At 59.2% G+C, this 18,328-nt stretch overlaps 2 protein-coding genes across 8 annotated transcripts in view; one reads left to right on the plus strand and one right to left on the minus strand.

Annotated features, from left to right (window-relative positions):
• WDR37 (WD repeat domain 37) overlaps positions 1–4,037 on the minus strand; it is a 50,381-nt gene extending 46,344 nt beyond the window's left edge. Inside the window, exon 1 of one of the 7 annotated variants that reach the window (XM_082739790.1) lies at positions 3,855–4,037. The gene's annotated coding sequence lies outside the window, so the exon portion shown is untranslated. Of the gene's footprint in view, positions 1–3,433; positions 3,557–3,854 lie in introns of those variants that run through there. The other 6 variants (XM_082739789.1, XM_082739788.1, XM_082739787.1 and 3 more) reach the window with 6 other exon arrangements.
• A 2,386-nt stretch (positions 4,038–6,423) lies between these two features.
• IDI1 (isopentenyl-diphosphate delta isomerase 1) lies at positions 6,424–9,214 on the plus strand. The gene is made up of 5 exons (XM_082739796.1): positions 6,424–6,932; positions 7,071–7,229; positions 7,363–7,455; positions 7,849–7,979; positions 8,553–9,214. Exons 1-5 carry the CDS (start codon positions 6,821–6,823, stop codon positions 8,868–8,870), a joined length of 813 nt encoding a protein of 270 aa, XP_082595922.1. The 5' UTR covers positions 6,424–6,820; the 3' UTR covers positions 8,871–9,214.
• Positions 9,215–18,328: the final 9,114 nt, after the last annotated feature.

The following is an 18,328-nucleotide window of genomic DNA, read 5'->3' on the forward strand; positions in this document are numbered from 1 at the left end:
TCAGTAATTTTTTTTTAGTGGAAACATTTAGAACTATTTAATTGTGCCACATAAAAATTTGGCCAAGAAACCAAAGTGACTTAATGGAACATTACCCAGAAATTATATTCCTCATAAAAAGAAGGTGGACATAGTAGTTCTTTTTCAGTGATTACAGAGATTAAATTAATAACCTCATAAAGCATCTCCATTGCCAAATCATCAACACAATCTACCACAGTTACCTTGCAGTTTGTAAGTCACATTTTGTAAAAAAGGAAACTATCAAAAACCCTGTGAAACCGATCCTAATAGAGCCACAGACGTTTCAATCAAGTAAATAAATGAGTAAAGGTCTTTTCTGTCCTCTCTAAAGACTTATTCCAGTGGAATATTCTGGTAAGTATAAACTGGAAAGTTAATGTATTTTGAAGTGCAAAAACTGCAACACCAACCTTCCTTTTACCTCAAAGTTGTAGGTTTTTCAGTGTTTCGTTTTTTCATTTTTTCAGTAATCTCTGCACCCCGCGCAGGCCTCAAACTCACAACCCCAAGATCAAGAGTCACACACTCCACCAACTGAGCCAGAAATTATAGGCACCCCTCAAAGTTGTAGGTTTTGAATCAATGATTTTCTGTCTTAAGTATCGTACCACTGGCTTTCCAGACACTGTACCTTAAGAAACAAGCAGTCCTGGGGCGCCTAGGTGGCTCAGTCATTAAGCGTCTGCCTGCAGCTCAGGTCATGGTCCTAGCTAGGGTCCTGGGACAGAGCCTGCCTCAAGCCCCCTGCTCAACCGGAAGCCTGCTTCTCCCTCTCCCTCTCCCACGCCCCCTGCTTCTGTTCCCTCTCTTACTGTGCCTCTCTGTCCAATAAATAAATAAAAAATCTTCCCAAAAAAGTAATAAGCAGTCTTCTGTACAACTAATTTCAAAAACTGCCACCCTCTGGTGGTGCCTGGCTGGCTCACGTTGGAAGAGTGTGTGACTCTTGATCTCAGGGTCACGAGTTCAAGCCCAAAGTTGGCGACTCAAGATTATTTAAATGAATAAAACTTTTAACAAATCTTCACCCTCTGCCTTTCGTGGAGTCCTCAACCTCCCTCCTCCCCACAAACCCCATGCACTGCTGTTCTGAGCTCTGCTTGTCATTTCAGCACACAGCACATATACTCGTAATCTTTCCATGTTGACGGATTTCCAACCACATGTGTACACTTCACACCATCACAGTTTATAAATCTGGAACAGGTTTTAGTTCTCCAAAACCTAGCATTAAACGGAGATTTTTCATCCTTGGTAATTCTATCCCTTAAGACCTAAGCTCTGTGATGTGCCATTTCAGTGATGGGCTCGTAATGCCTGTGCCATGTGCTGTATTCTGAGCAGCTGACGACGCCGCGGCTAATTCAAGTTCTGCCTCCTCCACTCATGTCTTCAGTGATACTCACCGTTCTTCCGAAACGAGAGTGGGGGGCTCCTCTAGTTTTCCTAGCCTCTTTCCAATTCCTTCTTTTCATTCATTAATCTCTCCATCAGAATTTTCTTCCTGAACCTTCTTTAAAATCCCACTCTTGTCCTTGTCGTCCACATCCTCTCCCTCCTCCAGTCGTCCGCCCTCCTGCAAACACCACTTCCTCCCACACCCGTCAGCCCAGGGTGCACAAGGCCTTGGTTGGCCGGAAAACTGAAGCGTCTATGGTCTTCGCCGCCACAGGGATCAGTATTAGGATAAATCCTACATAAACGTTTGAAAAGTGTAGGGTGTTTTCAGGTTGAAATCCCAGAGAGGAGCAAGGAAATCGCAGGTGTCTGTAAAAGGAATACTGAACTGATAGGGCAGGGGCTCCAAGCCAGACACGGAGGGAAGTGCGTTAGACAGTGCTGCAGCGACAGACGACCAGAGGAACTACTACAGAGGTGTGGTGTGAGGTTCAACGCATCAGTACCATCAGCCACTACTGCTCCACCGTCCCTGCTGGAGCTCCAACAGGTCCCAAAACGTTCCACAGGCCAAACACATCAGTACCCTGGCCACAGAACTGCAGAGGGGAGGGGCGCCTGGGTGGCTCAGTGGCTGAAGTGTCTGCTTCAGCTCATGTCATCACGGGGTCCTGCATCGAGCCCCCATCAGGCTCCCTGCTCAGCAAGGAGCCCAGTTCTCCCTCTCCCACTGCCACTGCTCCTCCTACTTGTGCGCGCTCTCTCTGTCAAATAAATAAATAAAATCTTAAAAAAAAAAAAAAAAAAAGACTGTAAAGGGAAGAGGAATAGGGGAACCCTGAAAGGGCAGGGAGAAGGAAAAAAACACAGAACTGTAAAGTGGAAAAAGTCTTTACTAATCTACTGTCATCAATGTTAAAGCTGGGCCATTTTACCTAAATATAATCAAAATCAAATTCCAAAAGATAATTACATTTCTTAAACTGCGCATACGAACCCACTATTACAGGGCAGATCCCATTAAACAGGTTCATGAAAACAAACAAACAAACAAAAAAAACACCTACTGCTTTTTAAAGACATTATTTTCATGGAATTATAAACGGTTCCGTCCAAAAACCCAACCCCTCATCCCACACTCCCAGAAGGAGGTTTAACGCGAAGGACCCGCCCGCCCCCTGCGCCAGGCGCGACCCCACCGAGAAAACAGGATCCCCATCCCACACCCCGTGGGACCGCGCAACACGTTTTAGCAAGAAAAGCGCACTTAACCCCTTACGACCCGAGCATTAAGCAGACGCACAACGACCGCGCGGTGCAATCCGCGCCCGCCACGGCGTCCAAGGGGACGGCCCGGCCGCGTCTCCCCGCGCGGCGCTGCGAACTGCCGGGCACGGCGACAGCAGGGCCAGCGGCCCCGCACCCGGGGACAGCGCGCCGGCAGGCTCGCGCCGCGGTCTGCGTCCACCCGAAGGGAGGGAGCACCGGGCTCCCCGGTGCAGTGCGAGCCCAGCCGTCGGCGGCCGCGGGCTGGGACCGGCGCGGAAGGCGGCGCCCGCCCCCGAGCTGTGCGGTGCCGAGGGCTTCGCGGCGACGCGGGGCGCCCCCGCCCAGCGCGACCTTCGCGGGGTCCGCAGGCGCTCGCAGAGGTCGCGCAGCCGCGGGGCGGGGCGGCCCGCGGGAGGAGAACACGGCGCCTGCACGGCGGCTCCGGGGACCCGCCGCCCCGGGGACGCTGGTCGGCTCCCGCGGACCCGCCGGCCCGACCGCCCAGCCCGGCACGTAGCCTGGGGCTCCGCACGCGGCGCCGCCCCCGCCCGGCCGCCCCCGCCCCGCGCCCCCGCCCCGCGCCCCCGCCCCGCGCCCGCCGCCAGGACCGCGGCACGCCCCCCGCCCCGCCGCGGAGGCACTCACCCGCCGCCGCCGCCGCCGCCGTGCCCGCCGCCCCGTCCAGCCGACCGGGCCCCGCGCCGCAGCCCGCCCGCTCCCACCCCGCGGCGCCCGCACGCACCGGGACACGCAGGACACCGACTCCCCGCCCTGACGCGGCCGCGCGACCCGGCAGCCCCACGCCCCGCACTTCCGGAGCCGCCGGAAGCTCCGGCCTCGCTTCGCGCCGCGGCCGCCGGAAGTCCCGCCGCGACCTCCGCCCCGCGCCGGAAGTTCCCTTCGCGGCCTCCGCTTCCGCCGCGACGGCGGAAGTCCCTCCCCCGCCCTGCGCTCCGGCCGGAAGTCCCGTGTCGCGAGGCGGGGTCCGGGTGCGCGGGCGGCCGGGGGCTGGGCGGGGCGGCGGCGCTCGTGGGCGCCCGAGACGGCCCGCCCTCGCCCCACGGGTCCGCCGCTTGCCCGAAGGTCAGCCCCGAAGGGCCGAGTCATGGACTGGGAGGCGCGGGCGCTCGCACGGGCCCGCCGGCGCGGCCCCCGGTACTCACTGCGGCGGGCTGGCGCGGGGGTCGTCGCCCCCCCCAGGGCCGCGTCCATCGGCTCGGGTCGGGGGCGCCGCTGGGGGCGTCCGGGCCTGCGAGTCCCCGCGGCCGCACGCTGCGGGCTGCGGGCTGCGGCGGAGGCTGCCGGCCGCGCGGCTCCCGGGGGCAGAGCGATGAGCACTGGAGCGCGGCGGCGGCGGTGACTCACCCGCCCCGGAGCCCGCGCTCGCCATTGGCCAGCCGCTCGCCGCGTTAGCGGGGACTGGCGGGTGTCCGCGCGGGCTGCGGGGGACGGCTCCGGACGCGCGGGGCTCCGGCCTGCCCGGCTCCGCCCGCCGTCGGCTCCCGGGAGCGTCGCGGCGCGGCCGTGCGGGAAACGGGCGGGAAGGAGCTGGGGACCCGGCAGCCGCGGAGCGAGGGGACGCGACCCCGATGGCTCGCGCGCGGGCGGGGCTCAGCCGGGCGGAGACGCTCCGGAGGCGACGCGGGGCCCCAGACTCCCGGAGCCGCGGCGGGCACCGCAGGCCGCCTCTCCCCTTCGGGGTTCCGGCGGGCGGGCGGGCGGGCGGCGACAAGCACGGGACGGAGGCGCGGGAGAGTCACACGCAGTCCAGTTACGTGCGGGCTTCCGCAGACGTGCGAGATCCGAGAAGGAAGACGGTCCTCGCTCACCCCGAGTCCGGCAGCAGCGCCCGCGGCTGCACGGGCAGGAGCGCAGCTCGGGGGCGGCGCCGGCTGGCTCCGAAGCCGGGAAGCCACGGGACGCGGAGGGGACTCCGGGGGACCGGACTGGCCAGCGCCCCCCGTCCACCCGGGCCTTGACGGCTTCCCAGTGCTTGAAAGACTTTATTTTTGTTTTTAAAGTTTTTTACTTATTTGTTTGAGGGAAAGATGTGGCGTGTGCGTGCACGGGCCTGCGCAGCCGCAGACCGCGGGGAGGAGCTCCCGGGACCCTGGGGTCTTGAGCTGAGCGAAGGCAGACGCGTCGCAGGCGCCCCAGGCCTCCGGTGCCGTCCGTGCTGGTGTTAATAAAGGGGACTGGTGCTGAAGAATGATGTGTCGGCCTCAGCAAGATGTGCTTCACTCGGTCAACTGGTATTTCCCGGGTGACTCCGTGTCGCGACGTCCGGCACGAGCAAACCGGCAGTTTGGGTCCCGAGGAGTGGCCCTGTAGCGGTGGCTCTGACGTCGCAGACGTGGCGTCTGAAGCGAAGAAGGAGCTCTCGGGAGGGAAAAGGTGGTTCTCCGAAAGCACAGGGAGGGTGGCACGCGGGGGCAGGAGGCGCGGCGCCCGGGTCATACGCCGCCCGGGGGGAGCGGTTCCGGCTGGGGGTCTCCGCGGAGCCTGGAAGCAGGCCTGCCGGGACGCTGGGGGGCTCGCTCTTGCTGGGAAGTGCTGGTGCTGTCCAGGGAGACCTCGGCCACGGGACCGCCCGGGGTCCATTGGTGGGACACACGCCCTGGGGGCGGGGGGTGGCCAACCTGTTTCTTGGTGGAGTCCGGGAAGAAGGAAATTTCTTTTTTTAAGATTTTATTTATTTGACACACAGACAGAGATCACAAGTAGGCAGAGAGAGAGGGAAGCAGGCTCCCCGCCGAGCAGAGAGCCCGATGCGGGGCTCGATCCCATGACCCTGAGACCATGACCCGAGCCGAAGGCAGCGGCTTCACCCACGGAGCCCTCCAGTCGCCCAGAAATTTCTAAATTTTATGTGTTAAAGCACTTGCAGGATCCTGGGGGTTGAAGTTAGCGAAGTTCTCACCGGGAGGCCGCTGAGTCCCTGGGGGAAGGTCACCGTGCCCGTCGGCCGGCGGCAGGACTGGGCAGTGGCTGGTTCTTACCAAACCAAACTCCGCGGCGTCATCTGAAACGGCTGGTAAAGCAGCTCCGGCCGGTGTCCAGCGTGTGCGGGAGGCGAGAGTTTCTTCGGAGGCCGGGGCGGCGGACCGGCGACAGCGGCCCCGCGGACGGAAGCGCAGAACGGAACCCCCAGCCTCTGCGGGGTCTGCAGCGGTCACTGGACTTCCCTCGCACCGTGCGCACCGGAATTCACAAACACCTTATTATCCAACACTTTAAAAGTTTTAAGTATACTTTGTCTTTTGCCTATTTATTTTTCATTTATCTATTTATTTTTTTTTTAACTTTTATTTGACAGGCAGAGGCAGGTGGGGGGGGGGGCAGGCTCCCGCCGAGCAGAGAGGCCGACGCGGGGCTCGATCCCGGGACCTGAGACCAGGACCCGAGCGAAGGCAGAGGCTTTATTTAACCCCCGAGCCCCCCAGGCGCCGCACATTATCAGACACTTTACCATTTTATTTATTTGCCGGAGACGCGGCGAGAGAGGGGGACCAGCAGGGGTGGGGAGGGCGAGCAGCGGCCCCCCGCGGGACGCCGAGCAGGACGCCGGATCCCGAGCCGAGCTCCAGGCCGTCGCCCCCTGTGGCGGGGCCGGACGCGGACGGCGGGGGCCGGAGACCGCGCCGGGGACGTCAGAGCGACCCGAGTCCCGGCCGCGCGGAAGCACGCAGCGCTCAGGGTTCCGAGTGCGGGGCCGTGCGTCCGCGGCGCCGGGGCCAGGGCACTCGGCGCGGCCCCGCGGCGTTCGTCCTGCCGCCGCGCGGAGCGAACCCGAGCGCGGACCCCCGCCGCACCCCCGCCGCGGCCGCTCACTGCGCACAGGGCCCCGCGCACACACGTCACGACGCGTCGGAGCTCGCGCGCCCCAGACCCGGAAGTGCGCGGGCGCGCTGCTCGGCGTCTCTGGCGCGCGGAAGGGCGGATCGGGTCCGAGCCGCGCGCCTCACCCCTGCGGACGCGGTCCCTCCCTAAAAGCGCTCCGCGGGCCCCGCGCTCAGCACAGCGCGGCTCAGAGGGCACCGGGAGCCGCCGCACCTCGGCGTCGGGAGCCTGCACACGCCCTCGCGCGACCGTGACGTCAGCGCGGCCGGCGCGCGATTGGCTGGGGAGCATGTGGCGCGCTGTGGCGCGGGCGCCGATGATTGGGCGCGCGGCGTCGAGGGGCGGGCCCCAGGCCTGGGGGCGGGGCCCGGGGGTCGATGTCGCGGAGCGCGGCCGCCTGAGGTAAGTGGACCCGGTGGGACGGGGTCGGCGCGGAGGGCGGCGGAGGCGCAGCGCCGGGAGCGGGACCGAGCCGGCGGGCGCTGGGGCGGGGGGAGCCGGACTCGGGGGCCCGCGGTCACGCGCGCGGCGCCGTGTCCGGGCCAGGGCGGCCGGCATGCCGGAGGTGGACGCGGGCGCGCTGGACGCGCGGCAGGCGCAGCTGCTGTCGGAGATGTGCATCGTCGTGGACGCGGACGACCGGCGCGTGGGCGCCGACACCAAGCGCAACTGCCACCTCAACGCCAACATCGACCGAGGTGCGGGGCCGGGACCGGGCCGGGGTCGGGCGGCGGGGGGGGCGGGGGGGGCGGGGCCGAGCGGGGCGGAGCGGGGCCGAGCCGGGCCGAGCCGACGAGCCCGCGCCGACGAGCCCGCGCGCTGTCCCCGCAGGGCTGCTGCACCGCGCCTTCAGCGTGTTCCTGTTCGACGCGGACGACCGGCTCCTGCTGCAGCAGCGCTCGGACGCCAAGATCACCTTTCCCGGTGCGTGCGGACCCCGCGGGGTCGCTGGGCTCGTCGCTCGGCTCGGGCCGGCGGACGCCCGTGCGCGGCGTTGGGGCCCCTGGAGCCGGCCCGGAGCGCGGCGGGGTCGGCCGAGACCGCGCGGCTTCCTGAGGGTTTGCTTGCTGGTCGCGGCCGACGGAGCCCAAGCAGGGGGTGGGGACGGGGAAGCGGGGCCGGATGCGGGCTCGATGCGGGACCCGATGCGGGCTCGATGCGGCGTCGGTGCCGGGACCCTGCGACCGTGACCCGAGCGGAGGCGGACGCTTCTCCCCGGCGCCCCCGGCGCCCCCTCCTGTCGCCGTGAACCGCGACGCCCGCCCCGCGCGGCCGCAGCGACCGGACGGGCCGCTGACGCGGGTCGGGTCCCCGCAGGCTGCTTCACCAACTCGTGCTGCAGCCACCCGCTGAGCACCCCGCGCGAGCTGGAGGAGGCCGAGGCCATCGGGGTGCGGCGCGCGGCCCAGAGGCGCCTGCAGGCGGAGCTGGGGATCCCCATGGAGGAGGTAAGGAGGCGCGGGAAACGCGACCGCGCGGGGGACGCCGCGGGCAGAACGTGCCTTCGGGCTCGTGTCTCCGCGTGGCCTCGTGAGCGCCCCGGAAGCTCCTCCGTCGAGGCCTCCGCACCCGGATTCCGTGGGACAGTGTGGCCCGGCGTGGAAGCGGGTCGACCCGTGACCCGGTGTCCAGTGCGACATGTTCGTCAGCGACCGGAGCTGCGGGCCCGATGAGCGGCCCGATTGCCGGGTCGGGCACACGCAGTCTCTCCCCTGCGGGGCCCGGAATGACACCGGAGCAGGTCTGGCTCACTCGGCCGCAGCGGACCGTCCACACGGCCGGACACACATCGCCTTGAGCCACGTTTTCTGTTCCGGACACTCGAGTGCTGGGTCCGGCAGGAAGAAAGGTTTAGGCACTTGCGGCTCCAGTAACCCCTTCACGCGCCGCTGTCCGACGGTCACCGTCCAAGGCGGCTGGACGCGGGGTCCGTGGTGCGTGGTCCGGGCCGCAGGGCCATGCGCCTGCGGCTTGAGGTCACTTGTGCTGAAGCCTCTGCTGCTGTTTGGTTTTCACGGCAGGTGCCTCCGGAGGACATGAGCTACGTGACGCGAATCCACTACAAGGCTCAGTCCGACGGCCTCTGGGGCGAGCACGAGATCGACTACATCCTGTTCCTGCGGAAGAACGTCATGTTGAACCCCGACCCCAATGAGATTAAGAGCCACTGTTACGTGACCAAGGAAGAGCTGAAGGCACTTCTGAAGAAAGCGGCCTGCGGAGAAATTAAGTTGACCCCGTGGTTTCAGATCATTGCCGACGCCTTCCTCTTCAAGTGGTGGGATAACTTGAACCACTTGGATCAGTTTGTCGACCATAAGAAAATACACAGAATGTGACCGTGGAATCAGTGGTTAGCGACATAGTGAAAAATTTCTCCACTTACGAAACTTAACGTGACTTTTTAGAAATGTGGTTGCCCATAAGAACTCGTCATTTCAAACCTTGATACTTTACAACCAGTATTTGTTGAAAATACAACCCACGGGGGCGCCTGGGTGGCTCAGTGGGTTAAGCCTCTGCCTTCGGCTCAGGTCGTGATCCCAGGGTCCTGGGATCGAGTCCCGCATCGGGCTCTCTGCTCAGCGGGGAGCCTGCTTCCTCCTCTCTCTCTGCCTGCCTCTCTGCCTACTTGTGATCTCTCTCTGTCAAATAAATAAATGAAATCTTTAAAATAAATAAAATACAACCCACCTGTTAATTTTTGTCACACACCCCATGTGTGCGTTGTTATTCATAGAAGACACTGTGAGAGGTCGCTGTCCACGCAGAGGGCAAGTGCGCCTTAGTGCCCAGTCACGCACGTAACGCAGGAACAGTAGGTGAAGCTCTTCGTTGTCAGAGTGTTGAGATGGTCCCGTCCGCGAGCAGAGAACACCTCGCTCTTGCCCAACGCTCCACGAATCATCACATTCTTCCCACAGTCTAGAAGAACGTGCAGGGGAACCGCTTGCTTAGCTACGTCACAGTCGTCCAAGTTAACTCCGTACAAGCAGATGGACCTAGTGGAGGAGGTTCAAGAGAAATTAAGTGGTGTATGTCCCCATCTCCGTCATTAAATCTTTGGAATAGTCTTCGCCAGGCAGTAAAGCGCGTGCTCTGGTGGACGGCGAGTCAGCTGGGGGACGATTTCTTACCTTGACGCTGCGGACACGTGGGTTGGTTCATTCCCCGTGAGAATTCATCCTGTGTGCTGTGGGGTGTCCGGCTGCTTCCCTGGGTTCTACCCACTCAAAGCCAGTAACAGCCTCCCCTGTGACCGTCCCCGGGACACCTGATGCCAAATGATTCCTGGAGGGCAGAGGCACCCCCAGTCAAAAACCACTTCTACAACATGAGGCCACATTGTAGGGGGAAAACATTCGCAGAAATAGGACTGTGTTCCCGATTGGGGCTATGGGATGTGTATATATTCATACTCCAGTTAGACCTCGACTGAGGTGCCTCGGTGGCTCCGTCGATAGGCATCTGCCTTCGGCTCAGGTCATATTCCCAGGATCCTGGGATCGAGCCCTGTGTCGGGCTCCCCACTCTGCAGGAAGCCTGCTTCTCTCTCTCCCGCTCCCCCTGCTTGTGCTCTCTCTCTCACTCTCGCTGTCAAATAAATAAGATCTTTAAAAACAAATTGTTAAATTATACCTTGACTAATGCACTTCCCAGAAGTCTTGCCATAGATTTCTCAGGTCTGAGATCTTAAGACAGCCGTATTGTCCTCGAATGTTGTGTAACAACAAAAAGATGAGAAATGTTCTAGCAAAGCAAATGTTTTGTAAATTCAATAGAAAAATCCCTTAACAGTTGACTGAAAACTTCAGGCAAGATCGTGTGGCAAATACTAATTTTCCTGAAAAGCAAAAACAATAAAAAGAAATACCACATTTTAATATTGTTGTCTGCTTTGTTAAGACTTGAATCCCATTATTCAGCCATTTAATAAAGTCAAGGGATCCATAACCAAGAGCGCCACTGGACTGCACACCTCGTCCCACCCAGTAAACCTTCAGGCAGCCCTAGATGTCATGGCTATCGCTGTAGTAGAAGGCCTGTCTGGAACACGGAAGGATGAGTGTTCTTTGACCTGATGAACCCCTTAGAGCAAAACCTTTTTTATCTTAAAATTCATGGTCTTCAAAATCTATAGGTGTCTGACACCTCCTCTAGGGGCCAGAAGTAGTCTTCTATAAAACTGATTACTCTGGGGGCGCCTGGGTGGCTCCGTTGGTGAAGTCTTCTTGGCTGTGATCCTGGAGTCTGACAGTTCCACTCCCTGCTCAGCAGGGAGTCCGCTTCTCTCTCTGCCCCTCCCCCGCCCCTCCTACTCGTGAGCATTCTCTCTCAAAATTTTAAAAATAAATAAAATTGATTATTCTGTCTTCAAGCCTATACTGGCCAGAGAACGAGAATGAAAAAACCAAGACTCTGTAGGGAGGGGGCATGTGGTCTCCCCTGGCTGGCCCTAGCCCCCAGGAGAGGGATGGGCACAGGGACAGAACTCGGAGCCATGTGAGTGGGTCCCGGGGCGGCAGGCCACGGAATTCTCAGGTAGGGGTGGTAGAGGTGGTCCTTCCATCTGCTTGATGGCTTCATTCCCCCCAACATGGGTGGGCCCATTCCGTGGGCATTCCTAGGGATGGGGACCCCACTCTTTTGTAAGTCTGGATGCCCGCCCGGATCCTCACGGACAGATCTCTGTCCGTCAAATAAATACATAAAATCTTTAACAGTGCACGAGGTTCCCGTTTCTCCACATCCTCGCCAGCACCTGTGGTTTCTGGTGCTGCTGATTCCGAGGTGGTATCTCCTTGGGGTTTGGATTTGTATCTCCATCTTTCTGTGGATCTACTGCCAACCTGGATGTCGTCCTTGGAGAAATGTGCTTACAACTCTGCCAATGTTTAATCAGATTATTGTTTTGCTATTGAGTTATTAGCTATCATTTCTTTGTGACCCAAACTGAGCTGTATTTGTCCAATGTTTCTAGGATTTTTACAGTAATGTGTCTTTGCTCCACTATAGAAAAGCACATAGTCGGTCAGACATGTTGCTATTCAATTATCAGCAGTGTCTGTCATCCTCTTGATTTGCACGACTCTGAAAGAAGTGAATTAGGTCTCCCAGCACAGGTCTGAGCCTGTAAGCAGTTTCCCACCCACGTCCTGCTCAGGGATATTCCCCAAATTCACTAGGAGGTGCGTGGGAGGTCGGGCTGACATGTGCGCTTACTTCTTACTTTTGGTATTAAAGCTCTAATGCTTTTGCGTGATCTTGGAGTGTGTGACGGATGGGGTGGCTGTTTTCAGATCCTACTGAAATTTTCTTTAGGAAAGTTCCAAGGCAGGACACAGCACAGAACTCTTGATCTCAGGGTTGTAAGCTCAAGCCCCGTGTTGGTCATGGAGTCTATTTAAAACACACACACGTGCACGCACACACACCCTCACACACTCACACACACACACACACACCAAAAAATAGCACAAAAGGAAAATTCCAAGGGTTTTGTTATGCTTGGATAACTATTTACTGGGTTTTCAGTTACTGAGAACTTGACTTTTTTCTCTTTGATGCGCTTATTATTTGTGGGATGATGGAACATCCAAAATGACTATGGACTTCTCTAGTTCCCCTGCCAGGACACATATAAAGATTCAAACTGTTGTATCACCTGTATTTTAAATTTGCACTAAATTCCTGTTTAATAGAACTTTGTGGTATTTTGGCCAACTGAGTGCTTTTCATTCTTTTACCCAGATGGCCACCCTTGTTTTTTTGGTGCATCACAGCTGTGGTCTTCTTTCTTACTGACTTTCCTCCTTCATATTAGATTTTTCTCAGTTGTTTTTAAATGTGTCTATTTTGAGCAGCGTGTTCTTTTTTAAAATGCACTGAGGGGTGCCTGGGTGGCTCAGTGGGTTAAAGCCTCTGCCTTCAGCTCAGGTCATGATCCCAGAGTCCTGGGATTGAGCCCCGCATCGGGCTCTCTGCTTAGCAAGGAGCCTGCTTCCTCCTCTCTCTCTGCCTGCCTCTCTGCCTACTTGTGATCTCTGTCAAATAAATAAGTAAAATCTTAAAAAAAAAAAAAAAAAAGAAAAAGAAAAAGAAAAAAAGAAAAAAGAAAGGAAGAAGGAAAATGCACTGAGGGACTCTCTTCCCCGCTGACTTTCTGTAGTATCGCCCATGGCCCTGGGGCGCCATGGAAGGCCGGCTGGACTGGAGCAGTAAACACACGTCATCTGGCATCAGAGTCCACACCTGTCATTTCTGGTTTAATTTTATAGCGAGCTGTGAGGCAACTCTGCGTTTCACACTGTCCTTGGTGGATTAGGTCAGGCTGTGTGTGGTCTGTGTAACCAGTATTTTGAGACTGGAAGCGATCACCGAGAGAGAGGGCCAGCAGGCGGGGGCACGTCCGCACGCCCACGCGGATGCCACGGTGTACGGCCAAGCTCTGGGAGAGCTCGTCTCATCCCCCAGGCTGCAGAGAGGACGCGGGTGCCATTGGGTATCCTCGCTTTGACCCCTGCCTTAGTGGTCTCCCAGCCAACTCCTTCAGACAAATGCCTTCGGAAAGGGGCAGATGGGGGTGTTTCATTCAGTAATTCCCGCATATTTTCTAAAATCCGTCCTGGAGCGGCACCTGGGTGGCTCAGTCAGTGAAGCCTCTGCCTTCAGCTCAGGTCATGATCTCAGGGTCCTGGGATCAAGTCCCGAATCAGGCTCCCTGCTCAGCCGGGGGCCTGCTTCTCTCACAGCCTGCTGTTCCCTGTTTGTGTTCTTTCTTTCTATCTCTAAGACACAAATAAATAAAATATTTTTTAAAAAATCAAATAAAATCCTTTCCGGAATAAGACAAGCTTAAAACCAAAGAACAAAACAAAAGGCGCCCAGACAGTGGTAATGACTCCTAAAGCCTGTTTCATGATCACGCCTCCCTTCCGCAGCAAGGACACTACCAGGGGTGGCCAAAACCGCGAAGAACAATGAAAGTCTGAAACGCTGGCACGCCCCGCGTTTCCCATTACAGCCGAGTGCCGGACTGGAACGCAGTGCCCGCTCTCCACACCCACACTCAGGCCCGTGAAACGGCAGCAGCTGTGCGGACAGCCGCTCCCTGAGGCTGCGGGTGAGGAGTTAGCCTGCTCACGAGCGGAGGAAGGACACCGAGGCCCGGAGGGAAGGGCGCCCGGCACCTCCGCCCAGCGGGGAAGGGACTAGTGGTTCCCAGCAGTGGGCAGATACTCACAAGTGACCTGTCTCCGTGGAGAGTTAGCCCAGATTTAGGACTGCTTGGTCTCACCCAGCTCATCCCGAACCAAGACCTGAAATGCTCCAACTTCCCAAGCAGTTCACAGCCTCCAGTTACGGTCAAGGGGTGGGTGCACGAATGCAGCATCAACCCCCCGTGCCGCCCTTCCTCGTCTTCGGGTGATGCCAGTCCACGAGGTAAACATAAGCGTCACCGCAGTCCTTGATTCAGAAATGGGTGTGCGCTTTGGCTGACGCCACCAGCATCGGAGAATGTTCTAGCTCCAGGGACATGCGCACGACCACAGAACGTTCTTCACCAAAAACAGCAGGTTTTCTAAGCAGGTTAGCACACGCCCAAAAGAGGACGAGAGACTGAGACCCTGAGAGGGTTGGGCCAGGAGAGCGCCCACCGGAGAGGGAGCTTCAGGGTGTGCAGGAAGTTATGCTGACGTTGTGGAATGAATCAGTGAGATCGCATTTCTTTTTGACATCTTGGGAGAGGACAAGGGAGAGGTTGGAACAAGGAAGGGAAGTAAAGTGGAAGTCAAGCTAAGTCCAGGTTTCCAGGCGAGGACAGTGTCCCGGAGTAGGCAGGCTGCCACCAGCACGGAGCCAGCTCCTAGGGCCCAGGACAGGCGCCGTCACCGGCACCGCGAGGCTCAGGGGCCTGCAGCCAGCCTGGAGGCCTGACCCAGGGCAGACCTCGGTGCTGGGGCCTCTGCCAGCAGTGTGGGGTGCGGTGGGGGGGTGAGGGGCTCAGGGGACTGCTGAGCCCCTCACGGAGGCTGCAGGGCCCAACCTGATGGCCAGCTCCTCCGCGGGATGAGGTTTTTGACAACCGCTGCCACAGTAAACGTCCCTGCCCTGGGCTGTCCCCCAGGCCGGGTGCCTCTGCTCCATGTACTCACTGTCCCCATCCCCGCGGGCCTGCTCGGGAGCTGCGGCTGCCTGTAGAGCCGTCGTGCCGCTCGGAGGGGCTGCGGGCGCCGCAGGACCGCGCTCGCGGGCCGCCCCAGCTGCGGGCCACACGCGGCCTCCGGGGGTCCCCGCTCCGGCCGCGCTCGCTCCCGATGGCCGCAGCCCGCAGGCGCGCTCCCAGACGGGACGTGGGAGTCCTCCGCTCCGCTCTGCCCCTGCGGGTGCGCGCGGCCGTCGTGGGGCGCGCAGCCCGGCTCGACTCCCCCAGGAAGCCCGGCTGGACCGCGACGGGGACGGGGGGGGGGGGGGGCGGGCGGACGGACAGCCGGGCGGGCGGACAGCCGGGCGGACGGACAGCGGGGCGGGCGGACAGCCGGGCGGACGGACAGCCGGGCGGGGGGACAGCCGGAGCCCCCGCGTCCTGGGCGCTGGCGGGGTCGGGGTCGGGGTCTCCCCGCGGTCCTCGAGCCGCGCCGCGCGCTCTGCAGCGGCCACAGCGGCCGCCAGTTCCCAGGTCCTTCCAGAAACGGGGCTCGTCGTCCGGCGTCCCGCGGGGGCCGGAGCCTGAGCGTCCCGCGGCCGGACCGGCTCGTCCTCGCGGCCGTGCGGTCCCGCCGCTCCGCGCCCGCTTCGGAGACCCCTTGGTCCCCTCCTCCCCGGTCCACACGGCCGCCCCGGCCGGGACCTCAGGGCCGGGCAGCCGCGGGGCCCGCGCGGGGGCGGCCTGGGCGGGGTCTCCGAGGACCGACGGGGCCGCGGCCGCGCGCTCCACCCGCCGTTCACGCCGCCGCCGCCGCGGGCTTCGACCTTCCGCGGGAGCGGGTACCGCGCGGGATCGGACGGTCCCGGCTCTCCTGGTCCTCGCCCGCGCCGCGGCGTTGACGGGACGCGTCCCCTCTGCCCGCCCGCCGTCCTGGACGCCCGGGAGCCTCCGGGCCGCGCGACCCTCCGTCCTGCGCGCGGAGCCCCGCGACCCTCCGTGGAGGCTCCCGCGTGGGCGCTCACCGCGGTGCCTGCTCTCCGGTGTTTGTCGGGCCTCGGTGTCCCCGCAAGGCTGGCCTCATGGGATCACTTCCGAGGCGCGCCTTGTCTGTTTCTGGGAACACTTGAAGGATTGATGTTTTTTAAGTGTTTGGCAGAAATTCACCACTTGAGCCACTGGGCCAGGGCTGTTCTTTGCTGAAAGTTTCCTTTAAGAAACACTCACACAGCCGGTTGCCGCCGTCCCCGTCTCTAAGTCCACCGCCCGGTGCTGTTCAGTCCACCCACATCTTCGCAACTTTTACATCTTGCGAAACTGAGACTCTGTCCCCATGAAACAGCAATCCCTCCCGGCCGGCTTCCGCCCCTCAACTGCCCGTCTCCGGGATTTTGACGGTCGGACTCGAGACCTCAGGTTGAACCACCGGGGTAGGGATCCGTTTGTCAACGGCTTATCTTCTGCGGCAAGGTCCTCACGGTCCATCCACGCTCTGGCTCTCGTGTCCGCTTTTCTCTGGGCCCTCTACTCATCCGCCCATCCCCGGACTCGAGGGTGTGCCCTCCTACAGACTGCTGTCATTCTGCAGAGAGTGAGGTGCACACATCTCTTGGAGATCCTACTTAGAATTCTTTAGATTTTATTTATTCAAGGGGCGCCTGGGTGGCTCAGTGTGTTAAAGCCTCTGCCTTCGGCTCAGGTCATGATCTCAGGGTCCTGGGATCAAGCCCCGCATCAGGCTCCCTGCTCAGTGGGGAACCTGCTTCCTCCTCTCTCTCTCTACCTGCCTCTCTGCTTACCTGTGATTTCTGTCAAATAAATAAATAAAATCTTAAAAAAAAAACGATTTTATTTATTCTAGAGGGAAAGCGTGAAAGGGGGAGGGTCAGAGGGAGAAACAGGCACCCCACTGAGCAGAAACCCCGACGTGGGACTCGATCCTGGGACTATGGGATCATAACCTGAGGTGAAGTCAGTCGCTTAACCAACTGAGCCTCCCAGGCCCCCTTCTTTTGGGTTTCTACCTAGAAGTGGAACTGCTGGCTCGTGAGAACTCTAGCTTCCTGAGGACCCTCCAGACTGTTCTCCACAGCGGCTGCACCAGTCTGCATTCCCCCCAACAGCGCACGAGCAGTCCCCTTTCTCCGCGTCCGCGCCAACACCTGTTCTCTCGAGTGTCCATCCTGGTGGGCGTGAGCTCACATAGGTTTCATCTTCATTCCTCTGTATTAGTGATTTTCGGCATCTTTGCACGTGCTGATTGGTTATTTGTGCATCCTCTTTGGAGAATTGCCTGTAGGAATGTGTTCTGCTTATTAATTTCATACGATCCATTGTTTGGGGCGCCTGGGTGGCTCAGTCATTAAGCGTCTTTCTTCAGCTCGGGTCATGATCTCAGGGTCCTGGGATCGAGCCCCGCATCTGGCTCTCGGCCCAGCAGGAAGCCTGCTTCTCCCTCTCCCACTCCCCCTGCTGGTGTTCCCTTTCTCACTGTGTCTCTCTCTGTCAAATAAGAAAATCTTAAAAAAAAAAAAAAAAAAAAAAAAACATTGTTTGCAAATATTTCCTCCCATTTCGTAAGGTCTCTTTCACTGATTATTTCCTTTGAAGCAGAGAGATTTGATATCATTGATCTACCTTTTTAATTTTGTTACTTACACTCCCCAGCTCTGGGATTTGGGGCACCTGTTGCTCTTTTCTGTTTCTTCGTTCACACGTCATTTTCCTGATTCCGCGCTTCCTCCTTCAGCTCTGGCTCTTTAGGATGGTCGTCGTAAAGCGTCTATCTGGGCCGTCACCATCTCGTTCTCCTGAGACAGCATTTTTTCCTTTCATGGGCCACACACTTCCCTACTTTTCTGTATGCCTTGTGATTTTGTTGAGAACTGGCCATCTGAAATCTTATAATGTGGGAATTCTGGAAACCAGATACTCTCCCTTGTTTTAAGGATGTCACTGTGCCAGCCAGAGCTAAACACTGAAGGTCCCATAGTTCTCCTCGGAGCATGTGTCCCTCCTGGAGCGTGTGTGGTCTCGCCAAATTCCCTTCACATGTAGTTGCTTTTCTTCCTTTTTCTTAAAGATTTTATTTATTTATTTGACAGAGATCACAAGTAGGCAGAGAGACTGGCAGAGAGAGAGGAGGAGGCAGGCTCCCCGCTGAGCAGAGAGCCCGATGCGGGACTCGATCCCAGGACCCTGAGATCATGACCTGAGCCGAAGGCAGAGGCTTTAACCCACTGAGCCACCCAGGCGCCCCCACAGTTGCTGCACCAGCAGTGGCCAGCAGTCAGCGATCTAAACCTAGAATCCTAACCTTTGGGGGACAAGGTCCTCACCACCCCCTCTAGCCCACACAAGAGCCACAGGAACACAGACACCGCCTGCCCCTGGGCAAGGAGTGCTATGTGAACACCAAAGCCACAAGGGATAAAATTGACCAAAACTGATGATTTGCCAGCCAAGCCCTTCCCCGCAAGACGCAAGCCTCCCGAGAGACCCGAGCTGCAGAACGGCTCCGCAGCTGTGAGCCCCGCACAGAGATGGTTCCTGTCTCCCCAGCACCACGTGCATTTCAGCTTCTCTTAAATGAATCTTTTTCAGCACACGTACTCGGGAATCCGACTTTACACCCCCAAAACACAGCACTTG

This window comes from Mustela nivalis (assembly GCF_964662115.1).
Source record: "Mustela nivalis genome assembly, chromosome: 7".
In the NCBI taxonomy this organism is placed as follows: Eukaryota; Metazoa; Chordata; class Mammalia; order Carnivora; family Mustelidae; genus Mustela; species Mustela nivalis.